Below are 26,599 nucleotides of genomic sequence, written 5' to 3'. Positions count from 1 at the left end.
CCAAACCATAGGTTGTTATGAAAAGATAATAGCATGAGTCTGATCCCTTATATAACCATGGTTGCAATCCTATACACTGGGGACAGGGAACCTGGTGGACTACAACTCCCAGCATCCCTGAACGTTGGCCATTCTGCCCTCCAAAAACTTGCTGCCACTCTGTTCCAAGCAGCTTCTGCTGCCTGAAGCAGCCGTCCCACTCTGCCTAATGGTGGGACTGGCCTCATATTCACCAGGGTGAAAATTCAGTGTCCATGTGTGTTGTACTTTTGGTATTGATCCCTCCCAAATTTTTCTCAGAGGGAAAACTATACAGGTAACAGCCAAAGCCAGGGTTATTTAACATTTATAAATACCTTGGGTTTTAAGCATGAAACGTTTACAAAAAACAATCAGTGCCTGTGGCCTGCTGTTGACCTAAGGAGCAGTATATCTTACCCTAGTGTGGATGCTGCTTAGATCTTCATGGACTGGGTGCACTTTTTGAGCCAGACAGTTAGCAATACTTTTTCTCTTGCTGACTTCAATTATTAGCATGACATGGACACAGGCTTCCAGGCTGCAAGTTGCAACAAAACAGCCAGGAACAACTTTTGGTGGCTCCGAAAAAGGGCACTGAGTACAGAACAAAAGCATTACCTCAAACTGTTGGCAAACTCTTCCTCCAACCAGAACCAGACTTGACTAAAATGCATATTATTCAAGCCAGAGTTAGAAAGTAGATGGGGTGGTTTATTTCAAAGGTGTCAGCAACTACACATCAAGACTCGCCTCTCTCTTTTTTAATACCACCAACCTCCCTCCTTTTTTCACGTTCATCTGTGAGAGGAATTGCAAAATAGCTACCAGGGGGCATGGCGTATGAAATATACTCAGAGTCGCAAAGTGATTTCATGCTCTTTATTCAGCTCATAGTGGTGAGGAGGAATGAATGAATGTCCCCTCACAGTATCTGCTTTATATACATTATTTACACAATGGGCTGCACATGATTGGCTAATTCTGGAATTCTACTGTAAGCCAATCAGGTTGTGGATTCACTTCTATCTGGAGCAGGATTGGGTGGTTCCTGCCAACCAATCATACTGTTGCATTGTTCTAGGACCAATCAGACTGCTGCATTCTGAATCCTATTGTTCTAGGACCAATCAGACTGCTGCATTTTGGATCCTATTGTTCTAGGACCAATCAGACTGCTGCAGTTTGGATCCTATTCAACTCAGTACATAACAGCGTAACACAAATGTGGCTGGCGCAGGGGCACCATATGGCACAAAATGTCTGACCAGGACCATCACAAGATATGGACATCCCTCCTTCACCACCACCATCAGTGCCGGAAAGGCACCTACATCAGCTTCTGCTGCACTCACTCACAGTGAGATGCTCTTTGCACAAGAGAAGGTGGGTGTCCAATCCTGGCATCCCATAAAATGTTGGCATGCTTAAGATGGTGTGTCCCATATAGGAGAATAGGAGCCAGGGCAAACAGGAACTGAGCAGGAAGAGCAGTTCCTGTTTGCCCTGCATATACACACTATCCCCTTAAAACACATTCGAAGCGCATTTTCCCCTTCAAATAATTCTGGGCACTATAGTTTGTAAAGGGTTGCTGGTAACTGAAACTCTGCAAGGGTTAAACCTGAGTGCCCAGAATTCTTTGTGGGAAGGCAGCCCCTGAGCTACACCCTTGAATGTTTAGCGAGGCAGAGGGGGAACTTGAGAGGGGGAACCTGAAAATAAAGCAACACTGTACCTAGCAGTGGTAGCTGGTGGCTCTTGGGTCTTCTGGAGTAGAAGCCGGGGGGCCACCACACCTGAGGTACTGTGTCCAGTTCTAGGCACCACAATTTAAGAAGGATATTCACAAGCTGGAATGTGTACAGAGGAGGGCAATGAGGAGACAGAAGAGATATGATAGCCATTCAATTATTATATATAATTCAAATATCTAAAGGTTTTTCACATGGAAGATGGAGCGGGCTTGTTTTCTCCTGCTCTGGAGGGTAGGACCTAAACCATTGGCTTCAAGTTACAACAGAAGAGATGCCAACTAAAAATCAGTAAGACCTGTCAGATGGTTAAGAGCTGTTCGACAGTGGAACAGACTCCCTCATGAGCTGATGGACTCTCCTTCCTTGGAGGTTTTTAAGCAATGTTTGGATGGATGCTTTAGCTGAGATTCCTTCATTGTAGGGGCTTGGACTAGATTATCCTTGGTATCCCCCTTTTGATAGGGGGGAAAGAACCTCAGTGTGCTATGTATTTTCATTGATTTTTATTGATTTAGTGGGGGCAGCTGCCCCTCCCGGGGGCCCCTGGCTACGCCCATGTTTCTCACTCTACGATTCTATGATTCTAATATCCTATTATGTAATGTTTTTGCTTTCTATGACATTGCTGCTTTATCTTCTTCAGCCCAGCCCATCTGAAAATTGCATGCTTCGTTATGGATCACTTTGCCCTGCGGCTGATATATGGTAACCTTTAATGTCTTAAGCATCAAGGGAAACTTTATTCCAACATTGTTCTCTTGCTTGGAGCAGTTTCTGCAAATTAATATGTAACAAGGAAGTTCTAGAAGCTTTTAATCTTCACGTCATATTTTCCTGTCAGGACTTCACCTACCTTTTGAAGAAACAACTGTCTCTACTAGATATACCTGTATGGGTGGGTTTGCCATTTTCTTGCTACAAGATGCCTTTCCACCTACAGAACGAGATTCCCCTCCCCCCAACCATGGAAAAGTAAGTTGGGGTGGGGGCTGAATTCTGAGCAGCAAAATGGCTGGAGGGGAAAGGGTTAAGCAACTGTTCCCCATTAACATTCTCTCATTCAAGCTTGCAGGCTCCTTTCATTTTTTTAAAAAAATCTGTCAGGAGATTATTGCATGCATGCTGTATAACAGTGGTTCTCAAAGGTTGTGGCGCGCCACACTGGTGTGGCAGGAGCAGATGGCAAGTGTGCTGGGAAGATTCAAGGACAATCAAATAAACTTTTAAACATTTCAGTTTAGTATAGCGGACCTTCCAAGTGTCCCTATTTTCCAGGAACGTCCCTGATTTAGAGAAGCCCTCCCGGTTTCTGATTTGATCCCAGAATGAGAGCAAGAGGGTCAAGTGATGCTGAGGACAATCCTAGCTGCTGCTTGAATGGACTGCTGGAGAAGACTTGTTTAATTTGAAACCAGTAGCCAATGCAAACAACCTCCCCCTGCCCCCATTGGCTATGCATTTCCATATAATACCTACACTGGCCCACAAATGCTATGATGTCATAATGTTTCAACAAAATTTGTTCCAAGTAAAGGGACATTTCCTTCCTTCAATTTTGTTAGGTAACCTTTTATGGTCTGTTTTTAATATTCATCCCTTTTTGTAGCTCATTATAATCAGTGCTTTTTTTCTTTTAGAAAAAAAATGCACCGGTGCTCATCACGAAGTTGTTACAGTATGTGCCACACTTTTAACATTTTGAGGAGGAAAGGTGCCGGTACCGCGTGCCCTTGAGTACCCCCAGGGGGGAAATGGTACTGATTATAATTTTTAAAATGTTCTGATTACCTTTATTTCAAAATATCTAAAGTTGCATTGAACTCCATGGAATGGGCCAGATTTTCACAACATCCCTTATATTTGAATATTGACCTTTCACAAAGCTTTGGATTTTTGAATGTTGCTTTTGTACGTTACTTTTTCATGCATTTGTTTCACATTGTGAGAGCTCTTCTAATCGGTGCTATTACAGACCCATATTAAAGACAGAGGAAAACTATGGGGCAGATGTATTCATTTATTGGCTGGAATGATGCTTGGGGATGGAGGGTAACCTTTGGGGGTAGAATATCCCGTTGCTTTCTTTGTACATCAAAATGCTGGATGCCAATGAGTCATTAATACTATTATTTCAGATGCATACTTTCTGAGATCTTGCCCTTGGTGCAGCGATTATCCCAACGTGGTTTCCTACTGGAATATGTTATTTCTAGACACAAAATGGAACCTGTTGCGACTCTATAAACAAATGGTCCTGAAGGATGATTAGTGTTGACACAGAGCTAAAAACGTGTGTTCTTTGGCTTTTGAAAACAACCGTCCTTTCTTACTATCTGTTATGTAGGGGTGTCTGTTAAGTAGAATCAAAATCCTGTCCATGTCAATTGTAGGTCACTGCTTTTCAATCAGCCAGTTTTGTTTTGACTCTCAGCAGGGTAGGAGAGTAAAAATATAAGAATATGAGAAGTGCCCTGCTGGCTAGGGCCAAAGTTCCATCTGGTCCAGCGTCCTGTTCTTACAATGGCCAACCAGATGTTTCTGGCAAGCAGAACCTAAATGCAACAGAACTTTCCCCACTTGTGATTTCCATCAACTGGCATTGAGGGTGTTAAGTTGTGCGTGAACATATCAGACGACACAGCGATTCTTCAACAGCTCTTGTTTATTCAGAGGCCAGAACAGAACTGAGCTGAAGGGCTCAGTCAGCCTGCTTATATAGAGCTCCACTACAACGTTACTGTAGCAACTTTCTAAAACTATCCAATAACTGAACGTCACTTTCGATCCTTCATTTGCATAACTATCTACAGTATCCCCCTGCAGGCCCAGGGTGAGAACTTTAGTACATAACAGAGGGGAATACTGCCTCTGAACGTAGGGAATTGCTTTTGTAAATGGAATGATCTAAGTCACATATTCATCCACTCCGGACCTCAGTATTGGAGGGTATGTTTCCCATAGGTTCAGACCCTGGTGTGGAACTTAAGAAACAACCATCACTTTCTTAAACAGGAAACAGGGATCAGAATTCCAAGCAGATGAGTCAGGGATTGACAGGATGATTCCAACTCATGGTAGGTTTATTATCTGTGCTCTGGACAGGATGGGTGTCCTGACTAGGGGAGAGGATAATATGCAGGGGAAGGATAATACTCATGTGCTCCTTGATAGCAGATAGCATACTCATATGGGGAATATAGATCAGGCATAGGCAAACCCGGCCCTGCAGATGTTTTAGGACTACAACTCCCATGATCCCTAGCTAACAGGACCAGTGGTCAGGGATGATGGGAATTGTAGTCCCAAAACATCTGGATGGCCGAGTTTGCCTATGCCTGGTATAGATGTTGAAAAACAGTTTAAAGCCCTCTTAAACACTAGCTCAGCTGCGTGGAGTCTGCAAGGGGTAGCTTTTTGTATTCCTGGAGTCTTCTTGCACATTACAGAACCCTAATTATGCAAGGGGCCACAGGAAATTGCACCCAAACATAACTATGCATGAACATTAGTGAGTGCATGAAGGAATTAAGATCATAGAACTGTGTTCCTGGACTCAGGTAGGCCATGCCATCTCTTCTCTGATGAGGGAGATGATGAGGGAGGAAGTGAAATTTTCTTATTCCTCCTGTCTCTCATCTCACCATTTATCTGACCAAGGAAGATGTGTCTAAGCTTTGCTCCAAGCTTAGAGCATGTGTTTGAAGCTATTTCTCTGTGTTTTCTACACAAGAGTATTCTGCCTGTGTTCTCCTTACTGCTGCTTGGGTAAATGCATGAATCTAACATCTGGAACATTTGGTAAGTAACACATTTTAAGCTTACTTAAAAGTAAGTGGTCTGTCCATTGGAAGTGGGGTAGAAAGAGGGGAGCGCTTTGCAAGTGGACTAAATGGAATATGCAAAAGGTTTAACAGCCTACATGCCAATGCTTCACGGTACTGCTTGAGTGTGTGGCTCTCCCCTGCTGGAGAGAGAATTCAGCCCCACGTTTTGAATCAAAGCACTCAGCTGATTCTTTTATTATTTGCCGTGCACACATGTGTCACAGGAATCCATATTTTTCCTCCCACAGAAACTTCTATAGAAACAAAGTCTCCCTGCTGTGAAATAGCAATGGAGAGGGAAATGTCTTGTTCGCATCCTTACTGCCCCTCTCCCCTCCAGTTGTTTAATGCCTGAAAAGGGTTTAAGAAAGCTTTGACTATGAAAAGATGGCATGATCAGAGGCATCTCTTCACTCTCTCTATAGCTCTCGATGGTTTTCAAACTACATTCTGGAGGACCCTGGTGTTCTTCAATGAGAAAACCAGCAAAGATGAGCTGGCTTCCATGAAAGACCATTTGTTCCGCACTCTTGATCTTCCCCCATACCATGTGGCACCATGTGGGGAGTTTTGCATATATTCTAAGTTCATGTCCTGGCTTGTGCAAACTTTCTAAGTTCACCCTAAAACATGTCCCAGAATGCTCTTCAGCAGACAAGGGCTCTGCGCATATGCACAGGGATTCCAAAGCAGACAAGTCAGTGAGGAAAGGGTTCTTGGAAGGCAAAAAGCTTGAAAACCACTTCAAAGCATTTGATGTGCCAGGCCTTTTGAACTGCCACCCTTTATTCTCACCCTCCTGCCACTTCCAATTCATTATTTCTATACCTCAGAAGCTCACTAATTATTGAGGTGTTAAACATAATTATATTAGGTCATTGTTGCTATTGCTAGTAATTATAATGGTGCATTGTGTAGGCTAAATCGATCACAGAGATGAGGTTGAGAACAGGCTCACCTTTTGTATGCCTTGAAACTAGGTGTTCCATGAAAAGGATGTCTAAATTGCTGAGAAACTGCCTGTCTAAGCTTTGTCCTGAACTGACATTTAGCCATTTTATGTGTGGGCTGCTGAAGTCACATTATTACGGCTTTTAAAACTCAGCTGCTTCCTTGTTCTCCTTCCATGTCCTTTCTCCCGATTAAAAATCTGGCAATGAAAACATCACCGTTCTTATGGCTAAATGCTCATATTCACACAAAGTCTATTCTGTAGAGTTCTTTGGGGCAAAAAGTATCTTCCTTTGGGGGTTTTCTTCCCTCCTTAGGAAGAAAAAAACCACCTTTTTATAACTTAAGAATTCCCCCTTTCTCTTGGAATACTTGAACTCTCCTAGATATCTTTCTAATAAGTGGGAATTAAAGGAGGTGCAGTTTACTGGAAATTGAGTAAATCTGGGGGGGGGGGGGGAATGTTAAATATCAGCCAGACCTGGCTGAACCAAGAAGGGGGTGGGTTTCTCAAGCTGGGGAATAGCTACTGTGATTACAGCATCCTAAATCTTTCTTTCTTTCCTTTCTTTGACATTTCTAGTTTCCTGTCATGAAAGCTTGTTCTCTCACAACTCCCACTTCATCAAATAGACTGAGCATCTCAGTAAGTTAGGGAAGTATGCATGTGTGGGCAGGTGGATGGGGAATCTTTCACTACCAGAAGGCTGGAGGCTAGCCTTATGTAAGTGAATACGATTGGCTAGCACCTTGTCATCATGTGACCCGAGTCCACGAATGAAAAATACTGGAACAGCATGTGCTGTGTTTTGTGTTTTCTTTAGCACCTGCTCAGCCAATCTGTCCTCAGTGAGATATATTTGTGATCTGGCAATATGCCTGTGAACTTTGGGATCTGACAACGAGCTTTAAATTTGTATTTCAGTTTGTATTTACTGGTGTTGGAGCACATGGGTTTGCAAACAGATTGCTGTGTCCTCCAGTAATCTTTCTATGCCTCCTCTCCCATTACATAAGAAGCAAGAACTGGCTAAGGAGCATCAGATATGTGATGGAAATGCTAAAGGAGATTTAGAGAGAATCTCCCAGGCCTTGAATTATTTACATCGGTCTATACACTGTGGAAGTTTAGAAGATGTACCTTGAGCAATATTTTCAGGAGAGTCTTCAAAACTGAGTCCAATGGAAGTGTTAAAGCAATGAAGTGATAGGGCTTATTGACCAAGTCATTGGGTCCATTGGGCGTTCACTCAAGAGACCTTTGAGTTGGCATCTGTCTGTCTCGGGAGACAAAGGAGGAGTGCGCCTTTGGGGGTGAGGTCAAGCTGTTGGATGGTTGCAGCGCCGGCTGTGGCTGTGGAGACCGATGTGGAAGAGACATGTTTTGTTGCAGATGGGGCAAATGAAGGTGTCCAGTTGTGCTATCCAGTTGGTACAATTCAGAGTCTAGTTATGACCTATAAAGCCCTACATGGCTTAGGTCCAAGCTATCTGAAAATCCGTTTCCCCTCATATGACCCTGCCCAGGTTTTGAGATATTCAGGGGAGGCACTTGGTCCTGTCACCCTCACAGTCCCTTTTGGTGGGGATGCCGGAGAGGGCCTTCTCAGTGGCTTCTCCCAGACTCTGGAACTCCCTCCCTGGAGAAGCTAGATTGGCTCCCTCTTTATTGTCCTTCTGCTGGCAGCTAAACCTTCTTGTTCCAGCAGGCTCTGGGGAAATGACTGCTTTTAATGAAAGGGCTGGTGCCGTGCCATGCTGTTTTTATTGTAATTATTTGTATGCTTTAAATGGATTTTATATAGGTATATAGTTTTTAATTCTATTAATTTTTAAATTTTGTTTTTCCTGTTTTCAGCAATTCTTGTTTTTAATCTGTCAGCTGCCTTGAAAAAGTCAGGGAAGAAGAAGAAGGAGGAGGAGGAGGAGGAGTGTTTAGGATTGCAGCTGAAGATATGACAGCTGAAGAAGTAAAGAAAGCATGATGACCAAACCTAGGTCTAGTTTTGTGATATTTATAGCCACAGAAAAATCTACAATGTATGTTTCTGTCAAAGGAAAGTGTGCCTTAATTCCATCCCCCACTAATTCCAAGCTATGCATTGTAGCTATCCTTCTTTGTGCTTTTCTGCCCCCTGGTGGCAAAAGTATTTTCAAGTCTTCAAATCCTTGAAGAATGGTAAGGAATTTTAGGCTTGATAATTTGCCACTAACTGCCATGTTGCTTCATGCTATATAAGAATCAGTGGCATAACACTGCATATTGAGCATGAATAAGAACACAAAATAAAAGCACAAGTAAATAATTAAAACAAAAACAACAAAACACTACCCCTCCATCCCTTATGCTTTGAGGGACTGCCACATGCCACACAGAGTGGTGTGTATCCTGGCAGTCCATGGGCTCAAAACAGCAGCCCAGCCTGCAACAGTCAGTGTGGCATAATAAAAAATGGCTGCAATGCTAAGGTGGCATAGCACAAATGGGTGCCACCTGTAAGAGCAGAAAAAGAGGCAGGGCCACAAAATTGTACAAGCACCCCATTAATGAGTATTAGTCACTGCCTCACTTGTTCACAAAGAGAAACTCTTTGCACCTCTCCTCTGTTTAGAACGGAACAGAGGGAGAGTGTCTGGCATCCAAACACAGGCAGGTTTAAAGGGGCACGTTCCGTCAAGAAGGCACGCCAGTGCAAACAGCATTGTGGATTTTTGAGGGGATATTTACTGAACCCTGTGGTGGGTGCCATAGGGTTATTTCTTAATGAAGTTGCTCAGTCATGAGAAATTATTGAAAGAATGCTTGTGGCTAGAGATGAAATGGAATTTTCCTACTAATTTCAATGGAGTTGGGAATAAGTAGTTCAAAAGGACCTAACTGTGCCAAAAACTGGGCTGAATGGATACAGGGAGTGTGTGTGTGTGTGTGTGTGTGTGTGTGTGCGCGCGCGCACACACACACACACACGTGCATGCAGAAATGTAATCTATGGTGGCAATGTTTTGTCTGCCAACCCAATTCTGAAAACTGGAATGGCAGTGCCAGTGGAAAAATAAATGGTCATAGTGATCATTTGGTATTGTGAGCTTAGGCATCTGATTGCTGTGTAAATGAATTCATCAGTATGCTTTTATCTAAACCGCTGCTTGATGCTGATCAGGGATTTGACAAAAGAGAGTTAATGGCTGTGGATGGTTGTCTGAATGGGCAATTCAGTTGGAGAAGTGGGGTCTCAGACCTTTGAGCATGATTTCACTTTAGCATGCATTTAAACTAGTCCAGGGGTGGATTTACTGGCATCTTTAGTCCAGAACAAAACTATGAATATGCTATTAATATAATTTTGTTTCCCTCGAAATATTGAAGATTAGGGTTGTATACAGGGGTGTCTGTCTCCCTTGCAGGAATCCATTAGAGCAGGGGTGGCCAACTCCCAAGTGACTGTGATCTACTCACAGTTACCGGTAAAAACTGGCGGTAAAAACCCCCTTTTGTGGGGTTTAGGTCAAAGTTATTGAGTTGCTGAGCTTTTTTTTAGGGATGAGGAAGACCTGTTTTTTAGGGGTGCAGAGAGAAAATGCTGAGTTTTTTTTAGGCGAGCCAAAGTTGTTGAGCTTCTATGGGTGAAGCCAGTGATCTACCACAGACATCCAGTGATCTACCGGTAGATCACAATCTACCTGTTGGAAGTGCCTGCATTAGAGGAATGGGGAGGGGGGAATTGCTCTGCCAATGTGAAAATAAAGGACTTTTGGAGGCAAAGAGCAACAGCATTTCTATGCATGCTTACATTGAAGTAAACTCATTTGAATACTTTGAGTCAACATGCATAAAACTATGATAAGACCAATATGAAGCCCTGGTCAGAAGCAGCAGGCTGGAACAGATCAAAGTGGATCTGCAGCTACGTCCTAAGCCAGAGGTCTCCAACTTTTGTTGACCAGTGGGCATAGTTGAATTTTGAGAGTGCTGGGAGTGCTGGTCACAAAATGGCTGCTGTGTGGTGTGTGGCATCACACAAAATCACTGTCATTATGGCCATGGCATAACCCAAAAATAGAGAGAGTAACCTCATGGTGAGCTTTCCCCCCATAACTGCGTTTCTAAGCTAGAAACCGGTTTATGCCTGTCATATGGCTGCTAAAGGCACAAGAACCCTGTTTTCCCCAATGCTAAACATGCCCCAAAGCCTAGGCTGCCATCCTATACCCACTGACCTGGCAGCAAGCCCTATTAAACACTAAGAGACTTACTTCTGAGTAGACATACATGCTATTGCGCTGTAAGTGAATTCTTAATTCTGCCTGGTCTTCAGCTCCTACATAGCATGAGACAAGCCTAAGTCTCCTTCCACATTTGCCTTTCTGCAGGGAGAGGGGATTCTTTAACCTCCACCCACACTTATTGTGTAGTAGTATTTGTAGAAGATAACATATATGGACTATCTGCTTTCAGATGAACCCATCACAGGAAAGATGCATCCTGGATGCTTGGGGGGAAAGGAAGGGCCAATTAGGAAGAGGCTAAGGACTAGAAAATAAGACAGAAGCAACAAAAATGCACCAAGTGGGAAGGAAAACAGCATCTCTTTGGGACCCCAGAGATCCTGTTGCCTAGTGCCCAAACACATTACATATCCACTGCAGCTCTGACTTGACTCATTGGCTAAAAACACTAACAGGTAGGAGTAGTCAAGCTACCTCACAGAAATCACCAGCACATTTTGTTTCCTATTTTTCTTGGAGGGCTATAGACTTACTTTTTAAATAAATGAAAGCTTAAGAGTCTGGGGCCACTGCCCAGGGGCACCAATAAAGGTCTGGTTAGGCACCAGTTGACAACCCCTGTCCTAAGAGCTGCTGCATGTGCTGGCCAGGGCAGAAGGAGGTGCTGATGGGTTATTAATATTATTTTGCTGCACCAGTTCTAGGCTAGTGTATCAGAGGGTCCCAAATTTTGCACCTTTCCAGGAAACTAAACAGTTTTGGATCCACTCTACCAGGATGGTGAAAATTATGATGGCACCACACACTGCAGCATGCAGTGTGGACCTCCACAGTAGTGTCTTTCCAAGAAAAAAGAAACAGAGAATGAGTCTATGAGAGTTAGACACCCCTAAGGCACTGACCAGGTGATCCTAACTGTACATAAGACTGGGCTGAATGGATTAAGTGTTTGTGTGTCTGTGAATGAACAAATGTGTGCAAAAATGTAATACATTGTGGCACTATTTTATTTGCCAAATCAACTTTGGAAATGAAAATAGCTGTGTGTAGAAGGAAATGTGGTCAAAATGATCATTTGGTTTAGACATGATTACTGTAAATGAGTCTATCACTATGCCATTATTAATATCTCAGGGATATGAATAAGAATGTTAATGAATTGGATAGTTGCCTGAATGGGTAATTCACCTAAAGGGATGTGCTGAAACAACTAGCAGTTTGGAGTGTGTGTTTTTCCAGTTAGCATTAGCTGGAACTGGGATATAATATAGGAATACTATACAAGTTGCTCTCTTGGGTTTTGCTGCCAGTTTTTAGGAGTCTGCTCTCTTCACACAGGCTCTATTTGTATATTCATACATAAAGTGATTACAAAGTCTTCTGTGCTCTATAATCCAAAGAAAATTAATTCCTAAAGTAAATTTTAAAAAGCTGAAATATATTTCTGTTCTTCACAAAACTCTTGTGTGTTTTGCTTAAGGCTGCAAGTAGATCTTGGTAGCAGCTAGATTTTTTTGTTTTCAAAGATGCGGGATCAGTTATTGCATGCTTCTTTGTCCCAGAAATCTCCAGTTCAACCTGAAAACTTCATAGCATCAGAACTTAAGCCACTGTTATCCAAATCCCATGCTTGTCTACCAATGGAGCTTTCTCCCAAGCAAAGGATGCATAAAGAGTAAGCCCCCATTAAATTCAATGGGACTTACCTCTGAGTAAGCATTTTCAGAATTGTCCTATAAGTCTGAAATCTCCTCTTATGCTCTATTTTAAGATGATGACTAAATTTACACTTTGTGGCTTCAACATCAAGTTCAACCACCCCACCTTTTTTCTTAATACCAGGTCCAAGTTCTATTTTATTATGTTTTCAGAGGTTGTAATGCAAGTATAACCCAATCTGAGGTTTTGGAATTTTTCTTATGGACCAACAAAACTGTTGCTTTTCTAAACCCTTTAGTAATAGGCATGTTTCATTATATTCACACTATAGCTATTTGCAAAGGAAAAACCCACACAGAGTGAGATTTTGATGTGCCTCTAACTGAAACTTTTAAGAGACTTAAATCTTCACATTACAGTTCACAAGAGTCATGCTTCATGTGCTGAAACATTTTCCTTTGCATTGAGAAAGATAATCAAATATTGTTGCATTACAAAATCTTGCAATTTAAAATAAATCGAGCCGTATCAATTGTGCTTGCCATTTTTTCTACCAGACATGTGTTTTTGAAAACCGAAATTAGCAATGGGGCAGGGAGGGTCCCAACAAACAGTTATCCTACTTGCCTATGACACCAACATCGGGATGAAGCCACGACTTTACACTGTGCTGCTGTCAGGTGTGCCTGAAGCCACCAATTTCTATAGCGGGCATGCCCAACACTGGCACTCAATACCAAACAACAATCCCATTGCAATGCCTAGGAAGCTTTACTCCCATACTGTGCTGACTTCATGACAGGAAGCCAGGCTTTATGAAGAACGGTTGAAGGAGTTGGGTATGTTTAGCCTGGAAAAAACTGAGAGGAAAGGGAATAGCCCTCTTCAAATAGCTAAAGGTCTGTCACATGGAGAAAGGAGGAAGCTTGTTTTCCCCTGCTCTGGAAGGCAGGACTCGAACCAATGCATTCAAGTTACAACAAAGTAGATTAGGACTAAACAGGAAGAACTTTCTGACAGCAAGAGCTGGTCAACAGTACAGCTGTCTCCCTCAGGAGGCTGGGGGTTTTAAAGCAGATTGGATGGCCACCCATCCAGGATGCTTTAGTTGAGATTCCTGCATTGCGGGGGCGGGCGGGTTGGACTAGATGACCCTCGGGGATCCCCTTCCAACGCTACAATCCCGTATTCAGCCACGCATTGCGTTATTCCTAACGCGTAACCAAGCAGCGGTACCCACGAGAAGCTGACTCCCAAGCTGCCTTTCTCAACCTGTAGGTCTCCAGATGTTGTTCAACTACAACTCCCATCACCCCTTGCTAGCAAGGCCAGAGCTCAGGGATGATGGGAGTTGTAGTCCAACAACATCTGGGGACCCACAGGTTGAGAACGGCTGCTCCCAAGGAAGCCGGGCTGGGGGCGGGGCTTCAACCGCTGGAGCAACCGCGGCTGCCCGGACGTCACTCCGTTGCTCTAACCGCCGCGCCGGCAGTTCTCTCGCGCACATCGCGCATGCGCCTCCCCTCCCGCCTCCCCCCCCTTCATCATTGCGCGCGCACCTCGGCTGCTCCGCCTCCTTTCCCCCTCAGTGGCTGCCTCGGCCGGAGGCGACTGTGGCGTCGAATTGCTCCCCGCGGCGGCCGCCGCCGCCACCGCCGCCTCCCCCCGCCGCTCTCCGCGGAGAGAGCTCGGGCCGCCTATGGCGGGTGTTGGGCTCTGAGGGCGAACGCGGGAGGAAGTTGGCTCTTGCCCCCGGCATGGCGGGGCGGCGGGGCGGAGCGGCGGCTGGTCCCCTGGGGGAAGCGCTGCCGCCGTTGCTGTTGTCCCCGTGCTGCGCCGGGGGGGCGTCGTCGGAGCCGGCCCGCGAGCTCTTCGAAGCCTGCCGGAACGGCGACGTGGAGCGCGTGAAGCGGCTGGTGAGGCCCGAGAACGTGAACAGCAGGGACACGGCCGGCAGGAAGTCCAGCCCCCTCCATTTCGCCGCAGGTACTCGCGGGTGGCCGGGCCGCCGCCGCCGCCGCCTCGGGCGTCTCCGCCGCTAACTCTGACTCTGCGTGTGAACGGGGCTTCGGGGTATAGTGGCTTTAGGGCCGTGGCATTGGGCCCCTTCCGCCGAGGAAGGTGCTGTTTGTTTATTTGGGGCTTTAAGGGGAATCATTCAGGGAGTTGGTGGGCGGGTGTCCCCACGTCCGCACGTTTCCTTCGTGGAAATAAGAGGAGCCTATAAACCCGCCCCCCCCTTCTCGTCCCTGATCTCTGGCCATGCAGGAGGAACTCACGAGATCCCCGTCCCTGAAAGCAGCCTATGGGGGCTCGTGTTTAAATGGCCACCGTAGCCAAGAGCAGCCAGACTGACCCCCCCCCCCCCACATACAGCGAGGGAGGCCTGCAAGTGGTGGCGTGGGCCGACCTTCCGCTCCGTGGGCGAGATGCATTGTTTTCAGAGTCTCCTCGGAAGGGCTGCTGCATACCTGAAAAGTGGCGCCCAAAGGGGAAGCAAACCGGTACTGGCCAAGTCCTGACATTCAAAAGGTGTCCAGTTTGAGAAGGAAACGCGTCGGAGGTGAATTTGTTAATAAGTTTGCAATCCACTCTCAGAGCTAAAACGAGTGATGGGCCACATCCTGTAAACATTAGTTCACGTTGTGCTTTGTGGGCGCTTTCAGGAAGATGTTGTTGCTCAAGGGGGATTAACAAGCACATTGTGTGTAAAACATGCACATAGATGGGTTGTTGTGATTAGGCAAGTGTGTGTTTAGAAGTTCCTGGAAATCATTGGTCACAATTGCATGTGTGCAGATGTCACATCAGAGTTGATAATTATTTTGTAATTCCATCTTGTAATTGCACACAAGGATGCCTTCTTCAGATTCAAGGCTTAGGTGGTGTTTTGCAACGCTGAGGTTGCTAGAGCTGACCCAAATAGACAAACTGAGAAAAGGAGGCTGCAGCTTCTTAGATGCAGGTTTTTCCAAAGCCTACTGATTTTGGCTTGCTTCCAGATAAGTTTGCTGTGGATTGCATGTAGCCTTAATGCCCAAGTTGTTTAGTCCATCTGACATGGTGAACTACTTAACTGTCATTAATTTGCCCAGATAGGAAGAGGCAAACTTATCCTATCAAAAAAACCCTAATGATGTCTAGACCAGCAACAGACCACATTAGCATATCACACCAAGCCATGCTATGGCTTTTAACAAACAAATATTCTGGCTCCCTTATACTTACAGGTAGTGGTTGAGAAGGTTGCCTGATTTGGATGAAACACTAAACCAAACTTTGGCTTAACAGCTGTTCTGCATTAAACTAAAATACCAGGGAGGAACAATAGTGGTGCAAGGTTTTCTCCAGAAGCATGTTTGCATTTGCACAAAACTGTGGTTTGACTTAGTGTGTGACATGCGAACTAGGGCCCAGGTATTTAAGGAGGGGGCAGCACGCAAGGAGAGGGAGACTGACTAACCCTTGCAACCCCCATCAAGAAATCCCCCATGTGGCATTTAGGTTTATTAAGAAACTTAATTGCTAGGGCAGGGGCAAGTCCAAGGAGGGGAGGTCATAGGCTGAATCTAGAGACAAATCCCTTTAGCCCACAGGCCAGCAGTTCTCCAGCCACACTCACTGGGGGAACCCACTGAGGGGAAGACATCCCTACAAGTACTTTAGCCCTGAGCTCTTCAGGGCTTTGTATTGTATAACCAACACACGAAATTGGATTCCGTGGCTTATCTTTCATAGATACTCCAGAGAAAAGCATGCCCATGTGGGCTGGTGAAAGTTGACTTGCTTGCTTTCACCTCATGTGCCCACCAGCATCCCCTTCAAACCTACCTTGAGGGTTGAGGGCTCCTGAACTGTATACTGCAGATGTGTGCATTCAAATCCTATTCTGTTCTGTTAGACCGTAGTATTTTTTAAGAATTGGAAGCAGCATAACAGATGGATCATTTCTTATGGCAGGAGCAGACAGAAGGTAGATCTGCATGATTTGCAATAGATATAGAAGGGTTTCTGACTGAATTGAATATTAGTATGCAAACTTGATTTAAAAAAAAAAAGCTCTGGGATGGCTGACATTTTGTCAATCATTTATCTCAGCTTCTATGTTTCCTACTTGTAAAATAGAAGCATTAATTAGCTTTTTTGCAGCTCTACTGCCTATTGCTTGAGTTTTGTCTTAGAATCCCTGATCCCTGAGTAACTCAGATACAGGCTTCATCTTTCATATACACATTGTCAGGTGCAAATTGTCTACCCTGTGCCACCATTTGTGGCTCCACCTCATAGCCACTATGTTGCACCAGGCAACATATATCCTGAAGGCTACCCATCCCCAGTTGACATTTTGTATAGTTATAGTTATTCCATGGTTCCCTCAAAGAGATGCAGGGGATTCTGTATTGTTTACTGATGATGCTGACTCTGGCAACTGTTTCTCTGTCCAAATGATAAAATTTCCATTTGTTTACTATATAATGATACTTTCTGCATTAAACATCCATTTTGTAACATTTAAAAAATCCACAGTTGGGCAATACCTTTATTTGAACCACCAAAATGTCAGATGTTTGGAACTAAATAGGGTATTGGCCAACTGACAATTTATTTATTATGGGCACACATTGTGTTTTTGCAAATACTGTTTGAATAAAATTAGGGAATGTATACTTAGAACTGATAAGAAAATACACAATGTATACCCCCCACACCATTTCTTGAAAATATTGAGACTTCAAAACTTCAGGAAATTTAAAATATCCAAAATAGGAGCGATCTCCTGTTCTGTTCTTCAGCCTTTCTTTTATTTGGTTAGCCAGAAGCAGTTCTTTGGCATCTTGTCTAGTTATAGCACTCATGGAATATATAAGGAAGATTAGCAAGTTAGATTTTTGTTTCTTAGCTCTAGTTTTCTTCCTTTGAAGACTGACTATGTAAAACTACTTTTTTGTTTCAGGTTTTGGTCGAAGGGATGTAGTGGAATATTTGCTTCAGAGTGGTGGTAACGTTCATGCACGAGACGATGGGGGCCTCATTCCACTTCATAATGCCTGTTCTTTTGGTCATGCTGAAGTTGTCAATCTTCTCTTGCGGCATGGTGCAGATCCTAACGCACGGGATAATTGGAACTACACTCCCCTTCATGAAGCTGCCATTAAGGGCAAAATTGATGTCTGCATAGGTAATTTTTGAAAACACTTGTGGTCTCTGGATCATTGGTGGTTCAGTCACCATTCAGGTGATATGTGAAGAAGTTGCAGAACAATCAAGAATTGATCCTGGATGTTTTTACTTTTTTTCGACAACAGAGATGGAAACCATTCTTATCAGGGCTGTGTTTGTTGAACTAGCTCCTAGGTCCTGTGCTTTTCATAATATGGTGCTGGTTTTGACAATGGTTCCAGAGCTGAAAGTAATCCACAGGCAATTTTTAAGTAGTGCATCATGGGGGCTGGGTGGCGAAGGTATGAGAACCACTGGTTTAAAAGTGTCTCCAGTGTTTTTTTATATAAAGTGACACAATCATGCATATCTTTTAAATCAGAAAACAAGCTTTCGAACAATCTGAGGCTTTCTTGTAGAAATGAGGATACATTGTTCTTTATTAAAATAATATAAACTAGTCAACTATCCATGAAATACCAAGTTGTTCTAAATATAAGTGGTTATATAGATAGTATGTAAATGAATTTTCTTCTTTTTCATTTTTGTGAGAAGCTGGTTATGGGTAATATCCAGCTTGGTTGGACAGGATCTGTCTGCATACATTCAGAGACATTATCTATGTTTGCACATAACAAACCTAATTAACAATAATATAACCAACCTTAAGCCAGAGTATGTTCTTGTTACATCCATTCATCCATAATTTTATTTGTATGCTGCCTTTCCATAGTTCAGACCATGTTCATTACATAATTACAGCATAACAATAATATATAAAATAAAGATACAAAAAAAATATCAATAACAGCAACAAAGCCCCCCAACAAAAACCCCTAAACAATACCCCAGACCTAATAGTGATAATAGTGGCTTATTGGGGAGTGTCAAACTGTAATTACATGTGAGTGTGGCTGTTATTATAAAGTCGATGGAGCCTGCCTCCTTCTAGATGCAGAATAATATGTGCACTGTACATATTCTAGTTGCAGAATAATATGTGCATTGAAATGTTTCCATACATTTCTCCTTTCCCACCCTAGGGCTCCAGGAGGGATTTACTTGGCGCTCACATTAATTTCTTTCTAGAGCACTGTGTTGGAGAGGGGGACTGATAGAGACACAGAAAACACTTTCCTTCTGTTCTAGCTAATGCTTTCTGCTGTATGTACATGCAGCAAGGAAGGAAAGGGAGTGTATGTGCAGGCATAGACTGTACTTGTGACTGAAAAAGAAAGCATGGAAATTGTGTTTTCACAATGGAGTATTTTCCAGCTGTTCTGTTTCATCCTTAGGACCAGTTCTGTAACTACCTTTGCTTGATTCTGCTGTTTGTATAACTGCTTTTGAAAATATGTGTACACTTCCCAAGTGAAACTAGCCTTTTACACTGAAATGTTCAGGGTTATGTTTCATTATCAGGTTAGCATAATTCTAACTCTTATTTTATAGTTTTAGATTAGGGCATCTAATCCCTTAGCATCTCCGCTGAGCTACTTCCTTGTCAAGTTCTGATGAAAGCTTTATTTTTTTCTCCTTTTAGTACTGTTACAGCATGGTGCTGATCCAGCTATCCGAAATACAGATGGAAGAACAGCATTGGACTTGGCGGATCCATCAGCAAAAGCAGTGCTCTCAGGTAAATGTTGTCTTTTTGTAATCTGTAAGATTTATGTTTTGGCTACTGCTAAGGTGGTATTGCTCCTATTATGCTTGGTGAAAGTAATACTCTTTGTTAACTGGAGAAGACCTGCTAAGAAAAAAAAAATCAGTAATACTTTGTAAGATTGGTAAAAGAACAGCCCATTTGTTTTTTTACCACTCCTATGGGAAAGCAAATATAATGGCTTGTTTATCCTACCATCATGCAAAATAAGTAATATTTGAAAAGAGTGCTACTTGTGCACGTTTAGTAGCTAGCTTCAGAGTTGATTGTTTCATTTTGAGGGCTAAACTTTTTATTCCAGCTGTGCTATTTATCTAAATTGGCATAATTATATTTTGTATATACCATAGGTTTTGCTGCTTGCCTGAATGTTTAGCTGTTTTTGACTTTATAAAAAAATAGTGGGGTGGTATTCATCTAAGTTTTACTGAGAGCAGGGCTACTGAAATTAATAAACCATACTAAGTTAAGTCGTTCAGTTTCAACAGGTCTACTCTAAAGCCTAGTTACATCACACCCAGTATTTTAAAATTATCAAACTGGATCCAGTTCAGGGTGTTGGTGCTCATAAAAGTTGTAAATGACCTTGTCCCAAGTACTTGAAGGAGTAACTTCCTCCACATGTCTCAGTGTGTAGTGTGCAGTCAGAGAAAGAGGAATACATTTTTATTCATCCAGGCCTTTGGAAGGAGATGACTTTATAACAGTAATTTTAATTATTGTATATTGAATATCGCTTTATCAGATTTTGTTTCTAGCAAGCCAGCATACTATTTGGGGAGGGAGGACAGGATAAAAAACACAGGAAAAAAAACTTGCTTTATAAAAGTTTTACACATTTGTATTTGAAATTAAAGAATCCTATCTCCTTTTTGCTAACTTTCAGGTGAATACAAGAAAGATGAACTCTTGGAAAGTGCCAGGTAGGAAATAATAAAAGATGTAAGCTGGATCTACTGCCCAGCCTCTTTCAAAAATACCCAAAAAATGAGACAGGCTACACATTGAAGATTTTCATATTCTGCATAACAAGGGCTATTATTATGTACAGTTATGGATTGGAAATTATTACCATGATCTTAATGTCTGGCATTCTCCATGCAATGGCAATACTTCTCCAATGCAGGCAATCCACTCTGTGTGTGGAGGTGGGGGAGGCAGGGACAGTGCATGAATGACATTCAAGGAAGGGCCTGCACACACATACTGGCATGGGCCTTAGAGCCAGGCTGCCTTGCTCTCTACTCTACTCTACTTGACTCTTTTCATTGGTTACAGTACTGGCCTACGTCCTAAACAAAAAGTTGGCCCTGGTCAAACTTCTTAACAGGTAAATTAATCACATACACCCAGGGGATTTTGTCTTGACAAAGATAGAATCCATCTAAAATTCATTGCCCCCCGGACAAATAAAACAATACTTTTTAGGAAACCAGGAACCAGCATGCAAACAACCTGCCTGAGGCACCATATTAATCTCAGTCCCATTCCTAAAAGGCAAGTGTCTAGTCCAGAAGTAACCCCCACACCTGCACACCTTAATATAGAGGGTTGGAGAAAGCTCTGTCCTTACATGTCCTCCTAGATTTCATTCTTCAATGAAAGGGGCAAACTTTTACACTTCTTGCTGGAATCTTCACACACATCAAATGTGAATGGAATGCTGCTCTTGCAGCGTTGGATGCAACCACGAGTGTTTCTACAATAAAATAACAATAGATATGTTGCTAGCAACTGTGATTAAGAATTTTAATATATGATATATGAAGTACAGTAAGCTAGTACCATTGCACCAATAAAATCTATTCCAAAGTTTTATTTTTAATTGTAAAGCATTCAGGTAGCTGTTTGTAGTTGCTTTGCAGTATTGTGTAAGTTGAATAACGAAGGATGCATGCCAAATGTTCAGGAGTCTTTAATTGCCTTTTAGGAGTGGAAATGAAGAAAAACTGATGGCTCTTCTCACACCACTAAATGTCAACTGTCATGCAAGCGATGGCCGAAAGGTATTTTTGTTTTCAAATGCCCACTTTAAAATGTAAGATTAAAAAAAACACACACCACACTTTACATTAAAATGTATTTGGTAATGTATTTGGTAACATATACTTTGGTTAATGTTTTGAATTATATTTTAATTCAGGAATGTTTACTTAAAGTAGAAATCTGATATTATGTGTGTTCCCTAGCTGTATAAACAAAAGAGCCATGGATATTCTGTCTTGGCAATATCAGTTGTTCTTTGGTTTTTAATAAAATTGTACTTTTGAAAGCCAGTCAGAAACAAATGTTACTAAGGAATCTAATATAGAGATTATGCATTGGTTTTCTTTGCCAGAAATGCCTGCTGTATCAGTAATATTACTAGTGTGCTTGGTAGCATTAATTACTTTCTATAAATTATATTTGTCTGGGGTGTGGATAGAAATCAAAATCTGTTGCCCCTTTATTATGCTGTCCTCTTTAAATATATTTATGTAACTAGTTTAGCTTGAGAAAAGATTGCAGTAATTTTTGCCTTTGAACAGAGGTGGGAAATTAAGCCTCATTCTTTCTCTGGCTCACTGTGCTGTACTGAAATGTAACTTATTATGAGAAAGGCCCTCCTAAATCTATGGGTTGGATCCAGAGGTAGCATTCCATGGATGGAACAGCTCTGAATAATCAGGGAAGGCTTTGATCCAGCAGAAAATGAAGATGCTGGATTAGATGGGCCACTTATCTGATCCAGCAGGCTCTTTTTATGTTTCTAAATATCCTTCTGCCAGGTAGTAGAGGATGTGAGTTTTTGCTGACACTCCTCCCTTTGCAGCCCCCAGTGTCATGCTACAGATAACGTAGAATGTTTTAACTGATTTATTATTATAATTTTAATGGAAAATTTCCTTCTATTTATATAACAGATTTATTTATTTTATTTCTAGTCAACTCCATTACACTTGGCAGCTGGCTATAACCGTGTTAAGATTGTGCAGCTCCTGCTGCAGCATGGAGCAGATGTACATGCCAAGGATAAAGGGTAGGTTTTTCTTGGGAGGTTGTGGTATGATTTTGTAGATTCTGTTGAAGCATGGATTAGATTTATCTCTGAAATGGGCATGCCACAACTTGTGGCACTTTGTTCAAAGAATAGGCCATCTTAACTGGGCCTTTAGAAATTCTAAATTCAGAAGCCCTCTTGGACATTAACTTTATTTGAAAGGGTTGGGATGCCTTAGCAAGCCCCACTTTGGGGGGCATATAATCTTTGCCAGTTTGTGCACCCCTTCATGAGTTGAAGCACAGTCTTCTGAAGCATGGAGGGGTGTAAAGACTGGCAAATGTGTTGCACCGGAGGAGGCAGTTCTTGCCAACTGCTTCTACTCTTACCCATGTAATTTCCAATCATGTGGGAAGGGAATGACTGATTGGCGCTTTAATCAGATGATTACATGAAGCTTTTCATTAAATAAAAAAGGGCATGTTTTAACATGGACTTGCATGAGAACTATGCAGAGTCTTTCCTCCAACATGTTGTACTCGGTCAATCCAGGGGTTTTATAACTGTTGCATTCCTTCAAATTTTGTGAGTTAATTCTGCAGTCTGTTATCTTCAATTATGGGCCGATCATCTGCAAATATTTATTTTTTACCACATCGCTGTCTCTAATGCCAACTGACTTTCTTTCTAATCAAATTTAACTTGATTGAACGTCTCCAGTTAAAAACAACAATATTATTTGTTGACTTCAGTAGGACTTAATTGCTATAAGTTGACCACCCAGTTGTTATACTTTTGAAGAGCATTGAGCCCAATGACAGAGGAACTCCCCACCCCCACCCCCCAGCCAATGTTTGGTTTTTCATTTTGTCAGATGAATGTTTGGGCTTTCTGTTTGATACTAATAATGAACCGTGTTTGACAATATTTTATTTGTTGAAGGAGATTTTTCAGTGTTCATGTGCTAAGTTATTGGGATTTCCCCCCCACAGAGATCTTGTTCCTCTTCACAATGCTTGCTCCTATGGACATTACGAAGTAACAGAACTTCTAGTAAAGGTAAGTTTCTTAATTGTGTGCAATTTTTATGGGAAGGTTATTGCAATTTTGTTTCTTTCTGTTTTGGTATTTTGAAAATTACTTCCTGTCACCTAGATTTTTCAAAATGGTCATTGAAGTATGCATATTATTTAATGTGTAACCCATTTTAGATTGCATGAGGTAAAAGAAATTATGGAAGAAAATGTTGGACTGATTGTGTTTAGGGCTTGTACGTCTGAAAATGCTAAATTTACACTTTCTGTATGGGATCAAGTAATACTACTTTTTCTTTTGATAAAAATGTCTCATGCGAGAAACATGGGATTAGGAGAGTGATTCAAGTTAAAGATACTGGGCTTCTGAAATTACTGTAATTATATTGGCTGTAACAACCACTTGCCCAGCGTGTTTTGAGATTGTTCCTGGAAGTATTGGTCTTGGGGTTTTTTTTGGGTTTTTTTTGTTTTAAGGAAACTCAAGGTCAAACCATTTATGGATAAAGGCATGTGTCTTGTCATGAAGCTAAGCAGTCACTGTTTGAAGGAAAGGAGTTTCCTTAAAAAAAGTTCTCAACCTTCTGTATATGAGTGTTTATGGGATCATGTTACATGGATCATGTCTTCCCTATGACATCAGAGTTCTAGTTTAGTATTATCCAGCATAAAATCATAAGTTATCTTTCCTCTCCTAGCATGGAGCATTTGTGAATGCAATGGATCTGTGGCAGTTTACTCCTCTGCATGAAGCAGCTTCTAAGAACAGAGTGGAAGTGTGTTCTCTCTTGCTGAGCTATGGTGCTGATCCTACACTGTTAAACTGCCATAATAAAAGTACAATCGACTTGGCCCCAACACCTCAGTTGAAAGAACGATTGGCATGTGAGTATAGAGGAAATGGGATTCACTGAGAAGAACTGATGGAAATGAACATATTCCCCCCCCCCCCCCAGTTTCCAGTAGGGACCCACACTTTGTAGCCAGTCATGATTTGTGATACTAAAAGTTTCTAGTATCAATACATTTAAAGGCATCTTTCCCCCCTCAAGACTAGGCATGATGACTATTCTGTGAGAAGACAATTTTTTTATCTTTTTGAAATTAGAGAAACCATTCTTAATGATTTCTGCAAATGTGTCTTAATGCAGAACAGTGTGTGTATTGTTTGAAAGTAATTCTATCCTAGCAGCAATAAGATGTACCTGTGATAATGACTTGAGACCTATACATCATGAAATCTTGTTTTCTCTTCTAGATGAATTCAAAGGTCACTCACTGCTACATGCTGCAAGGGAATCTGATGCAGCTCGTGTAAAAAAGCACCTTTCTCTTGAGACTGTAAATTTCAAACATCCCCAGACTCATGAAACTGCCTTGGTAATTTGTTGAATATATATTTATGTTGTGTGGTAGCTAAACTAGGCAAGCTGACATGCAGCTATTTTCCTTTTAACCAGCTTTGGTGGCCATACTGTTTAACTGCATTGTTGTTTTTTAGGCATAGTTTATCCAAATCCATTTGTTGATAGTTCCTTGAATTTCATTCATCTCTAAAATACTGACTAAGGAGAAGGGAACAACTAAGACCTGAGTAAAAGGTGTAGGGCCTGTGTGGCTTCTGCATCTGGTCCTCAGCTACCCTTCCTTGTCCCCTGCCCCCCTGCATGCAGCAGTTAGTCTTAAAACCAGCCTCCCATTGGAGCCCATGGAAGGCATTTTCAAGTCTTAATTGCCACACGGGGTGGGTAGGGTAAAGTTTGGGAGAGCATGTTAACCTCCAGCACTATGACCCCTCCAAATGACAGTTATGCTTTTTTTCAAACTTGATTGGTGCATGGGAAGCATTTTCAAGGTAGTTCTGAAAACTGTCACTAGTGCAGCAGTTCAACATGGAAAGAGCATCCCAGTTGACTTTAATGCAAGGCTGTTTCTAGCCTAAGTGCTGGTTGGGGGTGTGACCTTTCTGTTGTGGAGATGGCAGTGGTGGAGGCTTAACCCTTCCCAGAGGTAATCTCCATGAAAATCATTCCTCCTAAGCACTTAGGCCTGAAAAAAATACTCCCATATTTCCATGTGGTTTGGTTTGAAAGTCACATATTTTCATATAGTTTGGTTTCACCATAAGCTGATAAGCAAATGATATAATGATTTCACTTTTAATAGCACTGTGCTGCTGCATCTCCATATCCTAAAAGAAAACAAATCTGTGAACTGCTTTTAAGAAAAGGAGCCAACATCAATGAAAAGACAAAAGAGTGAGTTTTCATTTCACTTTTTTATTCCACCCTGCTTCCAAGCATCTCAGGACAGTCATTCCATTAGTGGTTTGGAAATTGTCCAGTTTGTGATAAACACCATGATTGTAGATGCATACAACAGAACAAGTTAAGATTGGAAGAAAGTGAATCTAAATGCTGCCAAAGTCCTTCTGGCCATGTGAGATGAGAACTAGGGAGACAGGTGAAGCCTCTGGTTCATTCCAGTGTGCAGACTTAGTTGCCTTAGAATGTGCTCACTGCATAACAAGTCAACTTCAAACCATGGTTTATGAAGCTATCTTGTTGAAACCATAGTTAACGTCAGCCATAATTCCAGGTGCAGGCAACATGACAAACTGTAATTAACTTGAAACAGAAGCAAAAGCTTCTGAACTACTTGGTTGCATGGAAGGAGGAGAAGGCTGCAGCTTGTTCTGGTTTATGGACTTCATGGTAAACTTTAACAGGACATGCAGATGTAGCCATTGACTTGTCGAAGGCCACACAAAGATTATTTTAATGTTGCTTTTATCAATGTATAGTACCTTGCTATATTTTTATGAGAAGTGCAGTTTATAAATACTTAAATAAATAATGCATAATTGGAGTTCTCCCCAGTTGCAAACTGATGCTCTAGCCATTGTATTTGCATACTAATTATCAATTATCAGACTAAGAAAACTCAGTGGAAACTGTCATTACTTTTTTTAAATCAAGCTTCCTGACACCTCTCCATGTGGCAGCAGAAAAAGGTCATAATGATGTTGTTGAAGTAGTCGTGAAACATGAAGCAAAGGTATGAGCCACTTAATTGTAATCAGGCATATTTTTGTATATAATAAAGTAGAGAATTGCAAACCTGCAAATTTTGTAACTTACTCCTACTAATAACCTTCAGGCGTGTACCGTATTTTTCGCCCTATAGGGCGCACCGGCCCATAGGGCGCACTTATTTTTGGGGGGGGGGGGAATAAAGAAAAACATTTTTATTCCCCTGAGCCCCAAAGAGCAAAGAAGCAATGACAGCGAGCAGGATGGATCCCGCTAGCTGTCCTGGCTTCA

At 42.1% G+C, this 26,599-nt stretch overlaps 1 protein-coding gene and 1 long non-coding RNA gene across 6 annotated transcripts in view; both read left to right on the top strand.

The window, feature by feature from the left end:
* The first annotated feature begins 1,238 nt into the window (after positions 1-1,238).
* Positions 1,239-8,461, top strand: LOC308476784. Its single transcript, XR_013986092.1, has 3 exons — positions 1,239-1,404; positions 2,419-2,480; positions 5,506-8,461. It is a non-coding gene; the product is annotated as an uncharacterized lncRNA (long non-coding RNA).
* A 5,568-nt stretch (positions 8,462-14,029) lies between these two features.
* TNKS2 (tankyrase 2) overlaps positions 14,030-26,599 on the top strand; it is a 29,342-nt gene continuing 16,772 nt past the window's right edge. For 4 of the 5 annotated variants that reach the window (XM_081004547.1, XM_081004545.1, XM_081004548.1 and 1 more), the window contains exons 1-11: positions 14,030-14,422; positions 17,391-17,615; positions 19,140-19,235; positions 20,149-20,185; positions 21,193-21,268; positions 22,187-22,281; positions 23,235-23,301; positions 23,975-24,161; positions 24,535-24,656; positions 25,443-25,534; positions 26,255-26,333. In XM_081004547.1, the coding sequence (XP_080860673.1) occupies positions 14,194-14,422; positions 17,391-17,615; positions 19,140-19,235; positions 20,149-20,185; positions 21,193-21,268; positions 22,187-22,281; positions 23,235-23,301; positions 23,975-24,161; positions 24,535-24,656; positions 25,443-25,534; positions 26,255-26,333 (1,305 nt within the window). In that variant the 5' untranslated portion in view covers positions 14,030-14,193. The remainder of the gene's footprint in view (positions 14,423-17,390; positions 17,616-19,139; positions 19,236-20,148; positions 20,186-21,192; positions 21,269-22,186; positions 22,282-23,234; positions 23,302-23,974; positions 24,162-24,534; positions 24,657-25,442; positions 25,535-26,254; positions 26,334-26,599) is intronic. The other variant, XM_081004546.1, reaches the window with a different exon arrangement.

This window comes from Podarcis pityusensis (assembly GCF_964106645.2).
Source record: "Podarcis pityusensis genome assembly, chromosome: 5".
Lineage (NCBI taxonomy): Eukaryota > Metazoa > Chordata > Lepidosauria > Squamata > Lacertidae > Podarcis > Podarcis pityusensis.
The sequence above is the reverse complement of the archived record's forward strand: the minus strand, read 5'-3'. Positions and strand labels throughout refer to the sequence as shown.